The following is a 23,524-nucleotide window of genomic DNA, read 5'->3' on the forward strand; positions in this document are numbered from 1 at the left end:
AATAACCTACTGTAATGTGGCTATTGACCAAGGAGGGGTTGGATCAGCATGCTTAAATGACTGAATCCCCTTGAGTGTGTGTGAGGCTAGAGAACATGACCTGGAAAGGCACAGCAATGTGCCATAAAAAGGCTCTGCTCCCCAACTGCAAGAATGTGCTGTTCGTCCGTGACTGGCCCAGCCTGCTGAGCCTGTGGTGAAGAGACAGACCATTGGTTGTCTGTGAAACTGGAACTGGCCAAAATTGCAGTCTTCTTTGACTTTTCTGACTGGTCAATGTTTGGGATTTGTGGTATACATACTTATTCATGCAGAATTCATTGTCTCCAAATCCTCAGAGTTAAAGTGAACTTTAATAGGAATGTGCATGTGGCAATGATCTGGACTCCTTGTCCCAGGACATCTCCATCTCCTCAGAGTTTTAGAGGTACTCTTAAAAGACTTGAATCCTCATTGGTTTGTTCTCTTCCAATATAATTAAGGCACTAGTTACATTTCACTATCTAATATGCAAGTATGAATGACAGATTCATCAAATCTGTCTAATTACAACTTGCTAATGCTTTGAGAATTACTCAGAATGATCAATGATTAAGGTTTCTTTTGGGGATAGCTAAGGTTTTATATGTAAGATTCAAATGATATTAGATTGACTCAGAATATCCAAAGAAATACGCAAATGTTATAGCTCTTAAAGAGCACAATTCTATGACTGTTAGCGAGATTGCATTGGTGTTGGTGTGGGGAACTCACTCGTTTCAAGTATCATTCAAGCCCACAATAAAACAGGATCAGTCTCACTTCAGTACAAAGGAAAGTACAGTTGCAAATTAAAACCACCACTTGTCAGAAAAGTTGGCAACATGTTACTGTAAGAAGAAAAAAGAAAAAAAGGCTAATTAATTTTCAGGAAGCAAGCAAAAAACCTTCAGAGGGATCTAGCAGGGGTATCAGAAGCCAGATTGGAACTCAGGAAGACGAATCTTCCTGACTTGTATGTAGGTCCAGCATTCTTATCTAATGTACATTAGCTACCAGAATTATAGGTTTTACATATAATTATATTTCTATAATTTCTATGATTATAAAGAATGACCAGGTAATAGCTACCAGAATTATAGAAATTTCCAAATGGAAATGGATTACATCATGACTTTATCCCGTTTCTCATCACAAAAAGTTAAGAAATTTCACTAAGAGACATAGGTATACAACACATCAATATTGGGAATTGATCTAATTTAAATTCCATTGAAAAACGATGATCTATAGTCATGGCTAGACTGAAAAATGGACTTCATAAAGAGTATGTTTATTATCCAATGTGATAAAAAGTATGGTTTCATAAATAAGAATTAAAGATAAATGTGCCAAATTCTAGCAAACATAATGGTGGATCATGAAAAACAAGACCATGACATGAAGGAAGTGGTACTAGAACATACAAGTAAATTGAATTTAAGTGAGAGAGAAGTCACCAGTTTCATTTTCTTCTCTAGTCATCTGGGCCCAGTAGCAAGGAATATAAATTTTAATTGCTGAAATCTCACAAGATATCTTGGGGTTTACAGGATAGGACTAGGTCTTAAACCCAAATCACTCTGGCTTTCACTGACTGATCAACAATAGTTCCCAGATTTGGGCCCTGATTGACTCAGAGAATATAAATTGTAAAACAAGTGGCTCTAGCCAAAGGAAGACTTACCATATATTAAGTTTCTTAAAAGATATAAGAAGTTGTGTTTATATGCAATTATTTTACTTCATTCCAACAATTCCCATACCACTGTGCCCAGTATCTTAAGGTATCAAACTTTTGATTCCCACAAAATGACAATTCCCAATTGTCAGCTATGGACTGTGTGTACTTGTCCTGTAATAGCTCTTTACTAGCAAGGGAGTTAATAAGTAACTTTTTTGCCCAGCTGGAAGAAGACTGAAGGAATAATGGAAATGGAAGATTCCTGGAACTTCAAAAGCCTAAAATCTTAGGAGTCCAGGCACAAGCATGGGACCAATGGATTATAAAATTCAGAGATTTCATCAATTTGTAAGGGTTGATCTCCTCCATCTGTGATCCTTCAGTTCTTCCAGCTGAAAAAACTGGATTTCTCTTTGTCCCCTACTATTTAGAAATTAAGAAACAAAAGAAGCAGGATAAACAGATGGGAAAGATGTGGATTGTGTAGGGATAAGGAGAGATAAGACAAAGATAGGTAATATTTGCATTATCCCCAATTCAACCCAAACATATTGCCAAATTTTCTCACTTCTAATTCCACATTTCTCAATCCAAACTTTTTTTCTATCACTGGAACCAGCTTAGTTGAAGCTCTCATCATCTCATTTCTAGACAGCATAATATTTCTATGCGTAGCTTAGGTAGGGAAGAAGGGAGTAGGCCTAGGGAAGCAAGCTGATGAACTAGGAAATTAGAATGTTGGAGTGAACAATAGTAATATTAAAATATTCATATATTTTACATATAAAGGTAGGAGGAGAAAAAAAAAAAAACTGAGCCAGGCATTGAACTCAATGGAGGAGAATATCCCAGAGGTCAATATTATTGAAATTGATTGTTAACTATGGGCTTAATGATGGCAAAAAGTCTGGAAGTGGCAATGGAGAACAAGAGTATGAAGGGAAGGGAGTGTTTAGGGAACTAAATTTGTATAACGATAGGGGCTGACAATTATTACAACTGTAAGATGCAGAAAAAATGATTGAAGAACTGATAATGACAGGTAAGGTACTGTTTGTTATGAAGCATTCCTCCCTGTGGAATAAAAGTGCAGATATTTGCAGGCCATGAAGAGCTGTCAAGAATCTGTACAATGTGCTTTTCCCCATGAAGATGCGTTTTTAACTTTGTATCAGTCTACTATGGAAAGAGATGATTAAAACTGTAAGCTTGAGAGAAGCTAAAGAAATGTTTTTTGTCATTACTGATGTGTGAGATCTTTTCTTAGGATGATGTTTTCAACTTTATGTTATAAAAGTTTAAAAAGGAGTAATACTGGATTTCCATATAAGTGAAGAAAATTAATTCTAGTACTTTAAGGGTCTGAGATGACTTTAATGATACTGGTCATAGTCAAAGTATAGGATGTAAGAGGAAGGGTTCTGGTGGCATATAGTCATATATATGAATTTGTGTCTGTATATGATGTATATAGACTGTTTAAGCCCACATATACACACATATGAATGCTTATTATTATTCTCATTTGTTAACTACACTTCTTTAGTAATTATTTTATTTCTAATTAAAAATAATTAGTAATGAAAAGGAAAATGATTGGGGCTCAGCAGCTACAAAAATAGGAATATAGCTTCCCCCAAAGATCTCACCAGAAAAGTAACCCTGAAAATAATTGTAACAGCACCTTTATCCCTCAGAAGAATGAGATTAAGGGGCAACCACCTAATAAACAAATTAGGTAGGGTTGTGATCTACTCAAGCGTTAATATACCAAAATAAAATGACCAGACCATTCAAGGGAACTTTTAGGACTTTCATATTATTCCTGTGGATAAGATGGAAATATATGGGCTAGATAATAAAAACGTTTGAATGAAGGATTCAAAAAACCGTCACTAATAAACTGATGTCAACTTGAAGGGGATTGTGTCAGAACATGCCCTAGAGAGTCATTGTTATTTTTGGATATTTAAAGTTTATATTAAATTGGATGAAGATATAGATGAGGTGTTCAGAGAGGCCCACAACCTCTAGATTTGTTTGGTCAATCAGTAGTTTTTGAGTAAAAGGGATTCATCTTCGTTGCATCATGTTTATACCTTTCAGACTGCCATTTACATTTACAGACAGAAGGCTGAATTAACTGATACTGAAAATCCAGTAAAATGTATGCTTGTATATACAATTTATACTTTAAAAATGTAAACCAGGTTTTAAGTGAATAAGATACAAAATAGGTCACTCAATGTTCACAATACAAGAGAAGGAAAAAAATGCTTTTTGTTCATTTAGTTCTTATGTATGTATGTAAAAATGTATTTTAATTCTTGTCAAAAGCAATTTCAAAAATTATACATGATTTCAAAATGAGGATGTCCAAACATAGGCTTTGAATGAGTCATTCATTTCACTCCTTTTCTTTTCCGTAGTCACTCAGAAATATGATATTTTCTGTAAGGAATCCAAAGAGAAAATAGTTATTTTCAAAATTCCCTTTTACTCCTCTTCTTCATTAGTCTATCTATGATGGCCATGATTTACAAAGTACTTAAAATATGGTTTCTCAAATGAGACTTACAACCACCCTATGAGACACACACTCTTAAGAATTATCATCTCCATTTAATAGACTAGAACATGAGACACAGACATTAAATGGCCTATCCAAGATAATACAACTAATGATTACCAGAAGAGGATTTAAACCCAGGTATTCCTGACCCCAAGTCTAGCCTCTACTCTCTCTCATACATACATATATTTATACACACACACACTGCTCACTAGAAACAGTAAATCAGTATTTGGGGAAAACTTTTTTGATTGATCAATAATTGCCCCTATGTTGTTATTCATCTTCAAAAATCTTTAAAATTGTTGAAATTGCTTCTTTATCTTTAAAAAGTAATTACAATTAAAAGAAAGACATGAAGAATTGATGCTATACTGGCCTTTTAAAAAGAATATCTAAAATTTGAAACACAAACTTTTACAAAGGTGAATGTTGAAAACTATTTTTACATGTGTTTGGCAAAATAAAATACTACTTTAAAAAAATAAAAGAATATTTAATATACTTAAGGGAAGGTACAAATTCTCTATCTCAAGTTAAAAAAATAGAAATCTCATCAGTCCAAACTGATTGGAAAAAGGTACTGTCAAAAAAATAGCAGGAGTATCAACTATGTTGAAGAAGGAGCTTTTCTAGAAACTCTTTAGACAAATAAAGGTGCTAAAAAGTCAGGCTGAGGAGCAATACTGGTCCTGAAAAATACTAAAAAACAGACATCTCGCCTCTTGCTAAAGAGGCAATAGGGAACCAATGATACAGAATGTTGCAAACATTGTCACATACAAAGCTGATTTAATGTCTTGGGGTTTTTTGTCACAGAGAAAGTTCACTAGAAGTACACTAGAAAACAACTATAGAAAATAAAAGTCATCAATACAACTTTAAAAATAAAAATAAACAGCCACAGAACTTTCACTTAGAAGAGAATATGCCCAATTTTCAATTCTCACTATCAGAAATGGAAAATCATATACTTCCACTTCTCCAGAGTAGGTAAAGATCACAATAAAAGCACATGAAATAAGTTAAAGAGACAGCATTCTGGAAATCTCTGATCTGAAACAAGGGAATCAAATTAAGACTAAATTTATGGTAGACTCCCAAGCTGAGTGAAAAAACAAGTAAAACATAAGCACTGAGTGTAGAGGGTAGCATATCCTCAAAGTATTTGTTCTCAATACTTGTCCATATATAAATGAACAAAGTATAAATAATAAAGAGAAGTACAAATTCTAATGCAGAGACAAATTTTACTTCATCACTGAAACTTGCTGGGATAGGATTCATGACTAGAAATTGTCTTTGAAAAGGCCTACCTTATTCAAAAGAAAAATTTTTTATAAGTATGATTATGAAGAGAAAAAAATGGGAGCCGAGACCAAAATGTCATACAATTCCCCTTGAATTTTACCCTCTATTCAAACTGAGTTTCTGTAAGCACACCCCATACTTTTCTAATCAGGCAGATAGCATCTAGAAGCCTCAAATGAACAAAAAGAACACAAGAACTGATCTGAGTTTTCTTAGTATCTCTAGGTAGTGCCTTTTTTTTTTAGTTAAACCGCTTCCCTTTATCTCTACCCTTCACTCTACCCCACTTTTGAAAAGTAACCAAAATCAGTGATGAAAATACACTGGGTCTTTTTTGTTTTTGTTTTTTTATGCTGGTAGTAAGGATTCAATTCTATTTTGGTGGAGAGTCAAAGACTTTTATTTATTTGTTTGTTTTCTGAGGCAATTAGGATTAAGTGACTTGCCCAGGGTCACACAGCTAGAAGAGTTAAGTGTCTGAGGCTGGATTTGAACTCAGGTCCTCCTGCCTTCAGGGTTGGTATTTTATCCACTGTACCATCTAGCTGCTCCAAATCAAAGACTTTTCAGAAAAGAAATAAACCTTCACCTTAGCTAAAAGAGTATAATGAAATAAAAGTTCAATTGAGTCCTATGAACAGCAATTAGACACTAAGTACTTGTCATATTTTAAAATAGCACCTTAAAATTTTCCAAACTACCACAGAGATGAGCAATCCAAATATTCTTACTCAATTTAATACATGGGGAAACTGAAACTCTGTCCTTTGTTAAAGGTCTTATGAACACTAAATGTCAGAACCAGGTTATGAACTCAGGTCTCCAGACACTTTAAAACTTTTTCTACTACATCACATTATCTCTAATTATCCTGAGCTCTTGGTAAATGTGCAAGTGCCTCAGGAAACACACACTTAAAATTTTTCTGGTCTACCTTTCAAGTAATTTAGTATTTAAATATAGTAACTAATGAAAACATCCCAATACCCTCAATTCAAAATCATACAGAACATGCTCTAGCCTTTACAAATTACAAAGGAGAATGATAAAGACAATCTCTCTTCCCCAGAGGATAAATCTTTTGAAGAAATAAATTTCTCACCAGCTATGATTGTTGTGGCTTGTCGTCTCACATTGTTTTTATCCGTGTATTCACCATAATCTATTTTCCCTTCCACAAAAACTCGAGCCCTGATGAAAACAAAATTTAAAAAAGTGAAAAGGTTGATGCATTACATGTTTCATATCAGAATTTGATTTGGAGAGTTAAAACACACATACATACAAATACACAATTAATTATACATACAGTGATAGATTTTGAAGCTCAAAATGAGACGTTCAATAAACTCGACTTCTTTAGCAGAGTCCTATCATTCCCACTTTCTTTTATCTCCAATCTCTCCCTACCTATTCTCCCTCCCTTCTTCCCCTGACACCTACGTTTCCAAGTTTTCTGTTTTCAAAAACCCTTACCTGATTCAACCATTCATTTATCATTTATATATGGCCTTCCCTTCATGATTAACACTTTTTGAGAAAGCTGTCCATACTCACTGCTTCTATTCTTCTCTTTTCTCTCTTCTCAATCCTTTGCAATATGGAATATGACCATTCAGCTTAACCTGCCTTCTCCAAATTTACCAATCACTTCTAACTGAATTCAATTAAATTAGCATTTATGGAAGCGCTTAGCTACAATTCCACTATTCCCTTTACATCACTGGTGGAATGATACAAAATTGCCATTTTCAGGTTCCCACCCTTACACTACAATCTCTCATCCTTTGAAGTTCAAGCTATCCATACTTGGGGCAACTAGGTGGCACAATAGATAAGCATGCCAGACCTGGAGTCAGGAAGATTCTTCTGAATTCAAATCTGGCCTCAGACCCTCATTTAACCCTTTTTTCCTCAGTTTCCTCATATGTAAAATGAGTACAAGAATAAAATGGCAAACCACCCCAGTAGCTTTGCCAAGAAAACCCTAAATGGGTCATGAAGATCAGGCAGGACTAAAAACAACAATAAAAATAAATAAAAATTCTAGTGACCTCCAAATCATTCCTTTTCCATCCTCAATGGTGGTTGTCCATTCTCAGAGGCCCAAAATGACATCACTATATCAGAATTGACTTACAGTGTATCCATCTATGACAGATCAAGCCAAAACAAGCTTGGAATGCTCTGCCACAGGTTGGACACTATAAATAGTCTCTATGAATATTTGGGGTGGATTCTCTTCCTTTGTGTATCTCATGTTTCTTCTGAGTGAATTTAATTCTGTATTATTCATAGAGCACAGCACCTTCACTGATGAGAGCACACCATATTCAGTATATGGCTTATAAATTTTCTCTTATAATTCTTGCTCTCATACTAGAGGATTTCAATATTCCTACTGACTCTTCCCTCAGACATTTTAATTCAGATGCTCAACTTATTTACCCAGCATTCCTTACTTCTACACCCCACTTCAGCCATCACCCACAAATGAGCCACTTCCACCATCAAGAATTTCTGACTATAATGTACTGGCTTTTCACCTCTCTCTCTACCTTTGTTTATTAAAACCTATCTCTGTGTAACATAGATCTTGTAACCCTTACCCCCTCAATGCTCTTCTAAGGCCATCTCCCTTATACGAGCCATTCTCTTTCTTCCCCAGCTTGATGCCTTAGTGAATCAATTCAACTCTACATTGTTCTCTATTGAGTCCTTAGTTCCCTTATTATATCAACAATTTTACCCTGCCAAACTTTAGCCTTGACCATCTCCCCATTCATTGCCTTTACTCCTACACACAAGTTGGTGAAACAAAGGTGGAAAAAGCACTCCACCATTCTGACTGGATCCACTACAAATCTATGTTACATAATCTCTACTGGGCCCTCACTGTTGCTAGGTATCTATGCTGTTATATAAGTCTCCTTTATCAACTCATTAATCCCACTATTCCCAACACTTTTCCAAACCTTTTCATCCCAACTCACTTCCCATAGTTCTCTTCTCCCCTATTTCTTGTCTGAGAACCTAATATTTTACAGGGAAAATCTGAGGCCATTTCCCAAGAGCTTCCTCTTCTCCCTATCTTAAATAACTCAAATGTCTTCTATCACTATCTAAATCTTCCTTCATCCCTATCTCATATGATAAAGTGGACCTACATTTTTTTAATTAAACTTATTTTCAAAACGTCTTTGCAAAATCTCGTGTTCCAAATTTTTTCCTCTCCCTTTTAATCCCCTCCTAGACAACAAATCCAATACAAGTTAAATACGTGCAATTCTTCTATACATGTTTCCACAATTATCATGTTGCACAAGAAAAATCAGATCAAAAAGGGAAAAATGAGAAAGAAAACAAAAAGCAGGCAAAACAACAACAAAAAATGCTCAGTCCCTACTATCCTCTTTCTGGGTGCAGATGGCTCTCTCCATCACAAGACTATTGGAATTGGCCTGAATCAGGGGCATCTAGGTGGCGCATTGGATAAAGCACCAGTCTTGAATTCAGGAGGACCCAAGTTCAAATCTGGTCTCAGACACTTAACACTTCACAGCTGTGTGACCCTGGGCAAGTCACTTAACCCCAGCCTCAGGAGAAAAAAAAAAAAAGGACTTGGCCTCAACCACCTTGCTGCTGAAAAGAGCCACATCCATCAGAACTGATCATTGTATAATCTTTCTACAACGTTCTCTTGGTTCTGCTCACTTCACTCAGCATCAGTTCATATAAGTATCTCCAGGTCTCTCTGAAATCATTCTGCTGATCATTTCTTATAGAATAATAATATTCTATAACATTCATATACTATAACTCATTCAGCCATTCCCCAACTGATGGGCATCCTTCAGCTTCCAGTTCCTTGAATGACCTTACTCTTTACCAAGGCTAAAACTCTGCTGGGGCAATTCCATTCCATACCATCTCCAACAGATTGCCCCCTCTGTCATCCCCAATCTATCACATATTTTCAGTCTCTCCTTGGCCACTGGCTCATTCCATACTTCCTATAAATATTTCTTCCCTATCCCCCAAAAAACCTTCATTTGATTCTTCTATACCCACCAACTATTATCCTTTCTGTCCTTTGTGGGTAAAGTCCTTGAAAAATCTTAAGTATAAGAGATGCATCTACTATCTCTCATTTCACTTTCTTCTTAATCCCTTACAACTCAGATTCTGACTTCATCATTCCATCAAAAGTGCTCTTTCCAAAATGATTAGCAATCTCTTATTATTGCCTGTAGAGATGCAGAACTCTGGAGAAGCATACTTGAAACAAGGTGTTAATTCAGAGGAATTGATAAGACAATGATTATCTAGTTCAGCACATGTACTTAGTCCTTAATATAGTTCTACAAGATTGACACCTACACTGATTGTGATTGTAATAGAGTATATAACAGCCAACAAGGACTGGAGGAGAGAGAATCACTACATCTCCCACCACCATGGTGGCTGGCCTGTCCTCCTTCATTTCTCCACTGAGGCCAAGTCCCATCTGAAGGGTCTCCAGAAAGCTAATCAGCCGCAAGTAAAGGAGACAGACTGTGAAGGAGACAATAAAGAATTTGGACTTTATCCCTGGCTATTCTTGTGGTGATTACTCTGCCGAAAGGAAAGCTGGTCCAAAGACCTTCAAAAAGCTAAATCAGAACCTTACAAATGGCAAATCCAACAACCTTTACTCAATCCTCCTTTGCAGCTTCTGAACTGTTGATTACTCTTCATTTTGATACTCACTTCTCTCTAGGTTTTTGGGATAGCACTCTTGCCTGGTTCTTATTAAAACATATTAAAACACTCCTTTTCCATCTCTTTTTACTTTCTTTTTTTTTTTTTTTTTTTTTTTAAGGCTGGGGTTAAGTGACTTTCCCAGGGTCACACAGCTAGGAAGTGTTAAGTGTCTGAGACCACATTTGAACTCGAGTCCTCCTGAATTTAAATCTAGTGCTCTATCCACTGTGCCACCTAACTGTCCCCTTTTCCATCTCTTTTGATGGATCCTCATCCAGAACACACCCTCTAACCAGAAGCTTCTGTCCTGGACCCCCTTTTCTTCTTCTTCTACTTTACTTGGTGATTTCACCAGTTCCTGTGGATTTAATTATCATCTTACTTCTTTCCATTTTCAGATATACTTATCCTGCCACAATTCCTGTGCTGACCTTCAACTGAGTTTCAGACATCTCAAGCTGGATATCCAGTAAATATCTTAAACTTAACATGTCCAGTATTATACCAGGAATGCAGCGCTAGTTCAATATCAGGAAAACTATAGGCACAATGGACTATATCACAAAAAAATAACAAAACTACCAGAAATCATATAATTATCTCAAAAGATGCAGAAAAAGCTTTTGACAAAATACAGCACCCATTTCTAGAGAGCACAGGAAGAAATGGTTTTCCTTAAAATTATAAGCAGTATTTGTCTAAAACCCAATGAGATCAGGGGCCAAACAATGACACTCATTACCACACTATTATTCAATACCGAATTAGAAATGTCAGCTTTAGCAATGAGAAGAAAAATTGAAGGAATTAGAATAGGCAAAACAAAAAATAAAATTATCACTCTTTAGAGATGATATGATGGCATACAAAGCCTAGAGAATCAACTAAAAAGTATTTCTATATGCTACTAACAGAGCCCAGCAACAAAAGATGGAAGAGAATTCCATTTAAAATAATTGTAGAATGTGTAACTTATACCAGATTGCTCACTCTCTTTGGAGATAGGGGAGGGAAGGAAGGAAGGAAAAAAAAATATGAAACAAAAAATCTCACAAAATGAATGCTAAAAACTATCTTTCCATGTATTTGGAAAAATAAAATACTATCAAGAAAATAAATAAAATAACTGTATACAATAAAAACTATTTGGGAGGCTATCTGCCAAGACAAACTCAGAAACTATATGAATCCAATTACAAGACACTTTTCACACAAAAGTCAGATCTAAACAACCTGAAAATATCAACTGCTCATGGGCAGGGTGAGCTAATATGAGAAAAATGACAATTCCGTCTAAATAAATTTACTTAATGCCATACCAATCAAACTACCAAAACATTATTTAATACAGCTAGAAAAAATAGTAACAAAATTCATTTGGAATAACAAAAGGTCAAGAATATCAAGGGAATTAATGAGAAAAAAAATACAAAGGATGGTAATGAGCCAGGCAGATTTCAAAAAAAACTTTTTGAAATGAAAGATTTACATGAATTGAAGCTGAATGAAGTAAGCAGAACCAGATGAATATTGTACAAAGTAATAGCAACATTGTGCAATTTTCAACTATGAAAGACCTAACTCTTCTCAGCAGGACACTAATCCAAGACAATTCTAAGATTCATGATGGAAAATGCTATACACATCCAGGGAATGTCTATGGAAATTGGATGCAGATAGAAGCATGCTATTTTAACTTTTTTTAAATTTTTGTTTTTTTCTTTCTCATGACTTTTCCCTCTTGTTCTTCAACAACATGACTAATGTGGAAATATGTTTAACACGATTGTATGTGTACAATCTATATCAAGTTGCTTGCTTTCTTGGGGAGCAAAAATTTGAAACTCAAAATCTTAGTAAAAAAATAAAATAATGTTGAAAACTATCTTTGCATGGAATCAGGAAAAAATAAAATGCTATTAAGTGCCCCAAAAAAATACATCCCCCAAAAAAAAAAAAAAAAAAAAAAAAAAAGAAGAAGAAATGATCTCACCCCTGAAGATTCTAAACTTTCTACAACCACATGATTCCTACAATCTCCTTGATGTAAGATCTTTTACCCTCAACTCTACAGGTATTTAATCATTCCATCCCCATTTCTCTACTTACCCTTTTTTCACATATTGATATGCCAAATCCCTCAGGCCTGGCCTGAAAACTGATATTCTGTGCCATGTAGTTCTTTGGCTGACATCACCTAAACACAAAGATGGTTAGAGATATTAGTAGATACCACACGAAGTAGAATTTCCTAAGAGAACCAACCAAAGAAGGCTCTTTTTAAAGCCTGCTGTCTAGGAAAATGGCATTGACAAGATCCAAACTCCTGAGTTTTATTAGTAAAATATCACAAGTATAGGTAAAATTATTTAACTAATAAGATGGTCAGCTGAGTGGCCTTGATGAAATGTGAACAACTATTTATTAAAAAGACTATTTACTAAAATAAGTGAAAAACAACTTATCTTTAAACAAAATAATGTTTCTTAATTCAAGAAATATATATATGTGTGTGTATATATCAGTCCTCCACCAATTTGGACAAAACTCTTTTTAGCAGAAAGTTGTCATGAACTACTTTGGCCAAAAGAAATGATTACTTGGTGGTAAACTGTAATGATGAGTTTCTCTAAACCCCAAAAAACTGTTCTCAGTATATTTAAAATCTTTTGACTATATACCATCATCAATTTTTTAGCACATAGCTGCTTACATATATGTTTATTCATAAATTATGTACATATCTCTATTGTATTAATGGCATATATTAAAAATACATGCAAAATAAACATTAAAAAATAAAGCTGAATTATTTTTTAAACTACTTTTCCTTCTCAACACTATTTTTTTTCTTTTTGCTCTCCTAAAAAAATCAATTCAGTGAAAGCGATGTGATCATATTTTTATTAGTCTAACACTTGGTGATTACACTGATATTAAAAAAGGGAAAAAATTTTAAAGTAGTTGAATTTCAACAAAAACTTTGCATAATTGGGGGATGAAACTGAAAAATAAGTAGCATGATTTGGAAGCATAGCCAATGAACAGAAATGTAATCTCTTAAAAAGAATAGATTCTCTACCCATCGAAAAAAACAGAAAAACAAAATCCTTTTAATGTATGACTTCTTCATTCGCTTCCAAACTGGTGTGTTTAGAATGTTTATTCCCATTCCTGTTAATAATCTATGGCTGAATTCCAACTTGATTTGGAAGGAAGGTGGGCCACTGAAGTGGGTAAGAAGGAATCCATGTGCCAGGATATCATCCATATAAGGTGGGTGCTATTGCAGTAGCAGGAGCACAAGAGAGACAAGTAGGGAATGACTGACCACTACTTTCATGATAAGAAAAGAGGAAAGAGGAATAATCTAGGCCAGATCAAAAATGGACTGCCTGACCAACCCCTAGGAGAGTAACAAATACAGCCGACCATCCTCAGCAACAGCCCACTATGTGCTTGGGCAAAGGGAGAGAACAGCACAGACCAATAGCTTGCTGAATAACTGGGCTGCTCTCCTTGGTTTGCATATTTTCTTTGTGCATCCCAATAGATCATACAACTTTGGCAATCAGTGCCTTAGAGAATGTACATATAGTCCATTATCAATAATACAGTAGGCTAAAAAAAAAAAGTCACTGAGGCATCTTTTTAAAAAAATGTACAGAAAAGAACAAAAGGCCAAAAAGAAGTACAAACAGGGCAGCTTTATTAAAAACACTAGGCTTCAAAAATACTATATGAGGATATATTCTGATGGAAGTGGATATCTTCAACATAGAGAAGAGATAATCCAATTCCAATTGATCAATGATGGACAGAAACAGCTACACCCAGAGAAGGAACACTGGGAAATGAGTGTAAACTGTTAGCATTTTTTTTGTTTTCCTCCCTAGGTTATTTTTACCTTCCAAATCCAATTCTTCCTTTGCAACAACAACAACGACAAAATTCGGTTCTGCACATATATATTGTACCTAGGATATACTATAACATATTTAATATGTATGGGAATGCCTGCCATCTAGGGGAGGGGTTGGAGGGAAGGAGGGGAAAAATTCGGAACAGAAGGAGTATAAGGGATAATGTAAAAAAATTTACCTATACATATGTACTGTCAAAAAATGTTATAATTATAAAATTAATAAAAAACAAACAAACAAAAAAAACCCACCAGGCTTAATTTACTTAAAAAAAAACCAAGCAGTACATAAAAGAGATTTGCATTTTTATGTATAATCTTCTCTTTTTGTTATCTTATATATAGAGAGATGCTCATTTAGTCTTCATTCAAATCAGAATAAAAAAGAAACACAAGGAAACACACAGAAAAATCTTATCCAATCTGTCTTAAGGAAGCCACTATTTAAAAAATTAGTATAAAATTGGAGTCTCTTTGAAAAGAATTAGGATAGTCAGTTTACTTACATAAGACAACAATGTATATATGAGGGGAAAGGATGTCTTTTACTTTATAAATGAGATTAACACTCCCATTGTTACCCAAAATAATAAAAATATTTGGTTCACCCAAAAGCCTTTAAAACTTACTCTGTTGGGATGTATCACTTTCCCCTGACCGCCACATTTCATTTGTGGCCATAGAAAAGATTGTGACCGGATTCTTTCCTTCTGACTGTCTCAGAACAGGATCCTGACCTACTCTTCCAAGTAACTGAACACGATTAAGAGCTAAAATAAAAAAACAAAGATAAAAGTACAATTGAAAAAGGAAAATCTTAAACTGAAAGAAATACTTCAAAAAACAACAAAACTAAATCTCTCTATGCTTTAATAGGAGAAAACAGGAAGAGAGCCATATGTCATGTACAGTGCTAAGAGCTTCACAATTATTATCTCACTAAATCCTCAAAAAAATCCCAGATGATAAGTGCAATTATGATCCCCATTTTACAATTGAAGTAACCAAAAAAGACAGAGTAAGCCTTGTCCAGGGTCACAAGCTTGTTAAATATCTAAAGCTGCATCTGAACTCACGGCTTCCTAATTCCAGACCTAGCCTCTATCCATTTCACCGCTCCAAAATGGAAGGTGAGGAAAGTGGGTGAGACACATGCTTGAGGAAAAAGGTGGAGAATAGAGCCTGCTTTCAGAAGAACACTGATAACTGGTATCAGAATAAAGCCTCAGAGGCAGCTCATCAGCTAGAAAATAGATCTAAAAATGAAGGGATAAACTTTAAGAAAAAACATTTATACATGATTCAATTTTACAGCGTTATTGCAACAATTATTACACTGGCACAGTCAAATGGCAGCTAAGTGGTTTCTTTTGATGAGAAAAAGGGAGAAAAGGTAGATTTCTGCTGATTACATAAAAGACAAAATATAATTTAAAAACAAGTAATTTTCTAGGATATGTCCTGGGCATACACCTCCCACATCCATACTGTGGAATAATTACTTTCAAAATAATAGCTATGAGCTTTTAAGTTAAAAAAAGTTAAACATATTTTAATAAGGCAAATAAATTTAGATAGCTATAAAACCATGTTAGTATTGTAACAGAGGGATTTCTAACTATTTTCACTTGCCATGTTTCCCATAAAATAAGATTCACAAGAGTCAAAAAAATCATAATTAAGTTAAATTCTTGCTCATAGTAACACAAGTAGACAAGACATATCTTCTCTGCTTATACAAAGCAACATCTTATTCCTCTACCTACTATTATAATTTAAGATTTCAGACCCTTCAAACCAAAAAAAGGATAGGAAGAAAATAGCATCAAACAAGCTAACAGGGGCAATTAGTCAAAGAGAGGCTCCAACGTGATCAAATGCACAGGCCAGACTAATCAGCAGACCTTTGAAATGTTGATGTCACCACAGAGACCAAGTGGAATGAGAACAAAGGATGCAAGTTGTGACTTGGAGATCAAACTAGAAAATACAAGGAGGGAAGAAAGTAAATAGCCACTGAAATGTGAAGTTCTACATAATGTGAACATGCTTCCTTTCTCCCAGAAAGGGCTGGGAGAAGGCATGTACATGCCCCAAATCTCCCATCACATATCCTCTTTAGCCCATGTCCAATACAGTATATCATGTCTCTCAGTCTACTTCCTTGGAGCTCTCAGTCAATTTTAAATGCTTAAGAACTTCAGGAAGAGTGGCATATAGATAGACATACTTTCACCTTGTTTCTCTTCCTCCCATGCCTAATGATGCTAGTATGTAAAATACTTTCTAGAAGCTATAGACCCACGTTTGGCAATTGTTTACAATGAAGTCAGTGGCTGATTATTATTGCCCTATTGAGAATTTCTGGGTGAGATTAAGTTCAACATTTCAAGGAAAAGCCAAATTATAGGCAAAGTAGGAAGATTAGATACTTGATAAGTACTTTGGTTAATAGCTGAGCTGCTCTTCTAACACTAGCAAATCTCAAGGACCTCTAATCTGTTCCTCCACATACCCCTTCTCCTACTTCTCTTTTATTTTTACAGAAGGAAGATAGATGGAAAGTGGATATCTTCTTCAGTTCTATATACCCCTTCTCCTTTACCCTATGTTCTGAAGTTCAGACTTTTCAGGGAGCTTGAACTCTAAACTGATTACACTCAATGAGAAATAGAAAATTGTCTGGCAAAAAAGCACAGACTTTCGGAAATGTATGCTGAGGCGGCCCATTCTACCTTAGTTAGTGACAAAATAGTGGCAGATCCCTGGATTTGGAATTAAAGGTCCTGAGCTTAATCTTGGCTCTGTTTCTTACTATGTGTCATGTTCAACAAGTCACTTCACCTGATTTGACCTATTTCCTCATCTATAAAATGAAGGGTTTGGACCAGATGTTCTCTAAGGGATCATTGGTTCAGGCACAAAACCTAAGATAATGAAAGAATTCATAGGTCATTTGTCATAGATAAATTAACACATATATACATACAATTGTTATATATGTTACATAAATTAAATATACAGAATTTAAGCTTAATTTAATTTAACCTTTAAATTTAAGGGTATTTACATAATTAATATAAACTTAGCTATTAGCTACTTACACCGTTCAAGAACTAAATTAGTACTTCCTTCAGAGTAATGTCTTGCAAATTGACGAAGTACCTAAATAGGAAAAAACAACAGCATAGTGTTAATTTCCAGAAAGGATAAACAAAACAAGCAGAGAAAAAAGAATATTTGCTAACCAAATGATATTTTTTTAAAGTAAGAAATAATTTGTTGTAAACAAAACTCAAAAAACAATTGTCCATAAAATCTGAACAAAATAATAGCTGGTTGAAAAAAGTACTGAATGGAATTTTCAAAACAATTCATCACGTTCCCCAAAACCCCCCTCTATCACAAAGAGAGTAAATTTCCCCTCTCTTCAAGGGCATAACAGAGACTATCACCATCAAAAGACCTAATTATACATTTAAAATGTTCCTAAGACTACAATAGAGAGCACCAGAATAATACAGTCCTTGACTGTGTCCAGGTTCTTCTTGGATTTCCATATGGTCAGAGTTCTTTTTAAGTCTCATGACTAAGCTAAAGATTGGCACAGTATGCAGAGTGGAAACAACATAGCAGCTTTATATACAAACTATATTCCAGTATTTTTTTTTATGTCATAGATCCCTTTGGAAGGCTGGGAAAAACCTATGGAATCCTGAGAATGTTTTTAAATAAATGAAGGAAATGCTAAATTTCAGTTAGAGGTTAATTAAAAATAAAAATGTAATTTTTCACCCTTAAAATTTATCTGCAAGATACAATATTTTTAAGCCATTTTCATATGCATATGTTTCAAATAAAAACAGTAGAAGTGTGTGCTCTAAAAAAAGATTTATATTGTCAAGTGCAGTTGTATTTGTTAGGGATGAATATTTTGATGTCTGATGAAACCAGAAAATGAACCCTGTTTTACTGTAAATTGGACAATTTTAGGAAGAAAAAAAGATCTATGATTTGGATTTCAGGATTTAGAACTCTGTCAACAATGTGGATTATATAAGGTCAATTATTTATGAAAAACTAGAAAATTGTGAGTGCAAAGAAATCATTTCATATACAGACTATTCTGTTGAAACCTTAAAGAGAGATATGACATGAACCTCCTTACATCTAAATGTATATGTGATTAAAGAGTTTGAAATTAAGAAAATAGGAGATTATATAAACATATGATGGTTGATATATGACTAAAAAGGGCTATGGACTAGATTAGCAAAGTTGTGACTTTTTCTATAAAAGGTAGGTCACTGAGAGTCAGGAGGGGCTCATTTATGACACTCCAGGACAATGAAGACAAGAGAAGGCAGCAACAGGTGAGACAAAGTGAAGGAAAATTCAGCAGTGGAAGCCTCCCACAGTCAGCAGAAAAGCTTCCTGGGCTTTGATGGCCAGTGAAAACTGACAGGACTGGACAGGAGCCCCAGGTGCAGCTCTTGCACTTCAGCGCCACCTACAGCTGCATCAAAGTGAAGCTTCTCCTACCAGCTTTGCTCTCTGGAGTCCTCTGGCCAGAGAAGAAAAAGCAGCAGAGACTGTAGCACCCGGAGAAGCTGGTTTGAGAAGGGAACTTGAACCTTACGAACTGTGCCATGACTACACAGTGGCTGCACTGAAGAGGATCTGATTGCCCTGCACAGTTTCTGCCTACACAGCTCAGAGTGCTGCTCCTGCATGGGCTGGTCTGTACAGCCTAGAGCTAGGACCTTGATGAACTTAGCAGCTGTTCACCTTAAAGAGAACTACCAGTCACATAGCTGAGGGTGATGATTAGCAAATGAAAAAGTCTGCAGAGGCTGTTTTCAAGTCAAGGAGGATTTCCACAGCTTTCACAGAAGTGAAGTTCATTGGCAGAGAAGTAGCTCCAAGTAATACAAATGTTCCTGAATGGACCCATGACAAGGAAGCTTGCAGTCCATTGCAGTTGCACTAATCACTTGTTTCTTTCCCCGACATGTTTTTCTTCCAGGCTGCTGCATATATCCCACACCCAAACACACTGGTGGAAGAGTGTGATCTGATATAATTTCTTTTGCCTTATTATTAAGCAAAAGCTATATTTAACTTCAGATAGAAAATGCCATCTGCATTCAGGGAGAAAACTATGGAGGCTGAATACAGATCAAAACATAACCTTTCATATTTGTTTTTCTGGTACTTGTTCTTTCTTGTGGTTTTCCCCTTTTGTTCTGATTTTTCTCCCAACAAGACTTCATGTGGAAATATGTAAAAACTGAAAAAATTTTTTTTTAAAAGGCTATGTTTAAGATCTTACATATGTCATTATTGCAGAAGGCTATATAGACAGAAAACATATTGGAAGGAGGTTCAAAAGCTAGAGTGATGAGGAAGGTAAATCCCCTAAGACGCTGAGAAAGTTTAGTTATAACCATCTGGTAGAGGTCGTTGGTAACTTAGGTACTGTGATTGTAGATTGGGAGAGCTAGCCAAATTCAGAAGTAGATTTCACACCAAGGTGAAAGGTGAAAGGCCCCACACAGAATAGATGATGAGTATAGTCACTGTAGCACCCAATCTGTCTTGTTACATTCTGAGGGCAATGGCAGAGTTCACAATCACTCCTTACCTGCCGCTGTATCCCTTAATCCCCTTAGGGGTCCAAGGACTTCATGTTAAAAACACCTAAGAGAGGTTTTTGCCCACCCAAGTAATGATTTAAAAGTGCTCAAACTTTTGAAACATTTCAGACAGCAAATGATTCCATTAACTGAGATGAAAAGAAAGTTACCTGTAAAGCAGGTCTTTGAAACATGGCTTCTATTTTCTTTTCTTCTTTGTCAATTTGGTATTTCTTCCTGAAGAACAGAAAACTGAGTTATATGCTGCTCTGTATGCCAATTAAAACAGCTTTAAAGTCTGGCTTCCAGAGGATTCCTGTGTAGTCAAGCTTAGAACAAAAGTTCTCATTAACAGAACAGAGCTGCTGATTTGAATTTTAAATGAAAAAAAGTCTGAAGGCTTGAGAAATTACTTCACACTGTACACAACCTCACTCTAAGAATAACGGATCTGATATATGGATAGCTTGTCCACACAGGCTATTCTAGCCTCACCCTTACCAGCTAGAAGAGGACTAAAAACAGCCTCAAAGCCATTACCACCTTATCTTCCACTCCCTTCTAAACCCCTTTTCAATTCAATTTATGGTTTCACTTTATTCAAACTGCTTTCTACCAGCAATCTCTTAACTGCTAACTCCAAAGGCCTTTCCTCAGTATTCATCCTCCTTTGACTTCTCTGCATCTTAGGGGCTTTGTGGAGCTGTGGAAAAAAAAAAAAAAAAGAAAAGTAAAATGGCTTCTGCCCTCAAGGATCTCACATTCTAATAGAAGAAGACAAAAGGTATATTTTTGGATATATACAAATGAATATTTTATATGAATAAAGATAGTTTGGGAGGGACATACATTTCCAGATGGGGAGGAGAGATCAGGAAAGTCTTATTCCGTGATACTGCCCTCCTACTTGTCTTCTTTATAGGATCATCCAACTCCTTTCCCCAGTTGTTCAATTAGGCAAAAAACTCCCAGATGGGTGGAGGGGGAGACTATTTAAAGAACTGTCCTACAGAAAAGGAATTGGACTTTCTTTATCCCAGATGGCAGAACCAGAAGCAACGGGCAGAAGTTACAAAATATAAACTCGGCCTTGGATATAGCTATCCAGAACTGGAACGGGCTGGGGAGTGGGTTTCTATTCAGTGGAGATCTGGAAGCAAGCTTTATGTGCCTGATATACATAACAGGTACTAAATACGTGATTATTGAATTAAATTGTGGTTTCCATCCAGTCATACTCCCGCTCTTGAATGCAGTGCTATACCGCACACTACCTGGTCATCTAGACCTAGGCTTCCCAGAGCTACCTCAGACAACACATGGAAAATAAAGCTGAAGCCCTTCCTCTTTAACAGCCTTCCTTCAAGCTCCCTGGCTTGTCTGCTATCCCTGATTCTATTCTCTCCTATTACCCAATAAGTTATCACGTTTTACCTGTTTGTCCTCCATCCTAACCACGACTGGGATTTAAAAGCCTTCTCTCCCATTGTAGTCTTTTAATTTTAATTTGTTTTTTTATTTGTATTTTTTATTTTATATAAATTATACATTTTTATTATTTTTAATTAGTCTTTTAATTGCCCTCCCTTTTCTTTTCCAAAATCCCCAGAGAATTGGAAACAAAAAACAACCCTCTAATTCGGATCATTGTGTGCGCTCAAAACCCCTTTCCTGAGCCCCCTTCCTTCCGCGATGACTCCCACGTCCCTCTCCAGCCTAAGTCTCATTACTTCCCTTCAAGAACGCTTCCATTCCGGCCAAACTGCTTCCCTGGCTCTCCCCCCAACGTGACACTCTAATCCCCAAAAACTGTCCCACAAGTGGGATCAAGTGATCGCAGGATCTTCCTCCCTTCATTCTTAGCCCGACTCTCAACTCTGGTGTAAATTCCCCGGGGGCCTCCAACGCAAAGCCAAGGATAGCCACGGGGACAAGTGGGGGGAGGGGGGGTCATGGCTGCGTCCGAGTTCAGCGCCCATCCCATTCGGAGAGGGGCATCAGGGGATCCACACCACCGTGGGGGGAGGCAGACAAGCGGGGTCACGGATCTGGGGGCCGAGCCCTGCCGTAGCCATCGGCTCCAATGGGGGAGCATCCTGGTTATGGTGTCGCAGGCCCCAAATTCTAACTCGGGGTCTGCCACTTCCTGCCATGGGAACAGTAATAAGTCATTTAGCCGCTCTCGATGCCTGCGGTTTAACTACAAATATGGGCGAACTCAATTTACACCACACAGAAACAGCAGCGGCCAGGATGGAAAGCAAACTCGGCTCCCGAGTCCCGGGAGCACTTCCGCTGTGTCACGTGGCCGGAAGAGTGACTACTTCCCTCCGCCTCAACCCCTTCCCCGCTTCATCACTTTCCCCGCACGCGGCGGCGCGGCCTGGAACACCTGTTCACTGAGCCCTGGCTCTCAAAGCCATGTCCGGGCGCCTTGCCCACGGCTTGGGCCGTAGAGGAGAGGAAGGAGGCAGCGCGAGAAGCCGCCCGGGTCATCCCGCCCCGCTCCCCGCCTTTACCTAACGCGGAGGCCCGCGAGCGGTGCCGAACCTGGCAGATGGGGACCCAGGAGCTGCAGCGCGCCGGAAGCGGAAGAGCCGCCGCCACGCGGCTAAAGAGGCGTCAGCGCCCCCCTGCGGCCCGGAGGGTCTGACGCATCTCCTCTGCGCAGGCCCCGCCCCTAGCCTGAAAAGTAGGCCCTGCGGCGCCCGAGCAGTCCTCTCACTCTCGTCCTTGCTGCTTCCTCCAGAGTAGAATTTGGCTCGTCTCTCCAACTGCTCCCACGTTCCTTCCTCCGTTTTCATAATTTCTTTCAATTCTATTAATACTTACATCTTCTATGGACGGGACTCCTTGCTTAAGTGCTGGGAAATCAATTAACGGAAAAGTTAGCTCCTACCTTCAGGGAGCTTCCGTTCTAGTGGGGGAGGGGCACGGTGGGAGGACTGCGTTTTCCTTCCCGCCTCCCGCCGTTCCCCGAGGAGCGCCTGCCGGCTCGGCTCCGAACCGAGTGCCCTCACTTTTCTCCTTGACCTCTGTCACCGCCATCCCTCTGTACTGCCATTTTTTATAACTTGTTAACTAAACCTAAAATATAAATACGCCAAAAGAGAAATATACCTCCACACCATAGTAATTTACATTCAATTTTTGGTGACTTTTTTTTAGCCTTTTCTACAAATTTTTATTAATTATATAATTGTGGTTAATATCTATATTATTTTGTTTTTATTTTCATTGCATCACTTATTTTCCATTTCATTAAATTCTTCACATTCATCTTTTATTTTGGCACAATAATATTCCATCATATTTCTATTCCGTTATTTATTTAACCATTCTCCTATCACTGAACACCTAGTTTGTTTCTAGATTTTTAAAAAATTCTAATTTTGGACAGTTTTTTTTTAATATGAGGCTTTAAATCTTTGAGTGCTGGTGCTGCTGTTATCAAGCAGAAAAACTCTAATTATTCTTCTGCCTTATAGCCCTTTAAATACTTGAAGATAAATCCTATGTCCCAGGTAAAACTTCAGTTTTTTAAGCCTAAATGCCACCACTTATTTTTCCAACTTTGCATGGCAGCTGCAAGGGAGACAAAGACAAAAATAAAATAGTCCCTGATTGAGTTTGCGTTC

General features: G+C 36.8%; 1 protein-coding gene across 1 annotated transcript; it reads right to left on the minus strand.

The window, feature by feature from the left end:
* Window positions 1-1,291: 1,291 nt before the first annotated feature.
* SSBP1 (single stranded DNA binding protein 1) lies at window positions 1,292-22,527 on the minus strand. Its single transcript, XM_074267718.1, has 7 exons — window positions 22,406-22,527; window positions 20,057-20,123; window positions 17,355-17,415; window positions 14,880-15,020; window positions 12,438-12,525; window positions 6,688-6,776; window positions 1,292-4,153 (listed from the first exon to the last, which is right to left on the minus strand). Exons 2-7 carry the CDS (start codon window positions 20,078-20,080, stop codon window positions 4,110-4,112), a joined length of 447 nt encoding a protein of 148 aa, XP_074123819.1. The 5' UTR covers window positions 20,081-20,123; window positions 22,406-22,527; the 3' UTR covers window positions 1,292-4,109.
* Window positions 22,528-23,524: the final 997 nt, after the last annotated feature.

This window comes from Sminthopsis crassicaudata, chromosome 5 (assembly GCF_048593235.1).
Source record: "Sminthopsis crassicaudata isolate SCR6 chromosome 5, ASM4859323v1, whole genome shotgun sequence".
NCBI lineage: Eukaryota > Metazoa > Chordata > Mammalia > Dasyuromorphia > Dasyuridae > Sminthopsis > Sminthopsis crassicaudata.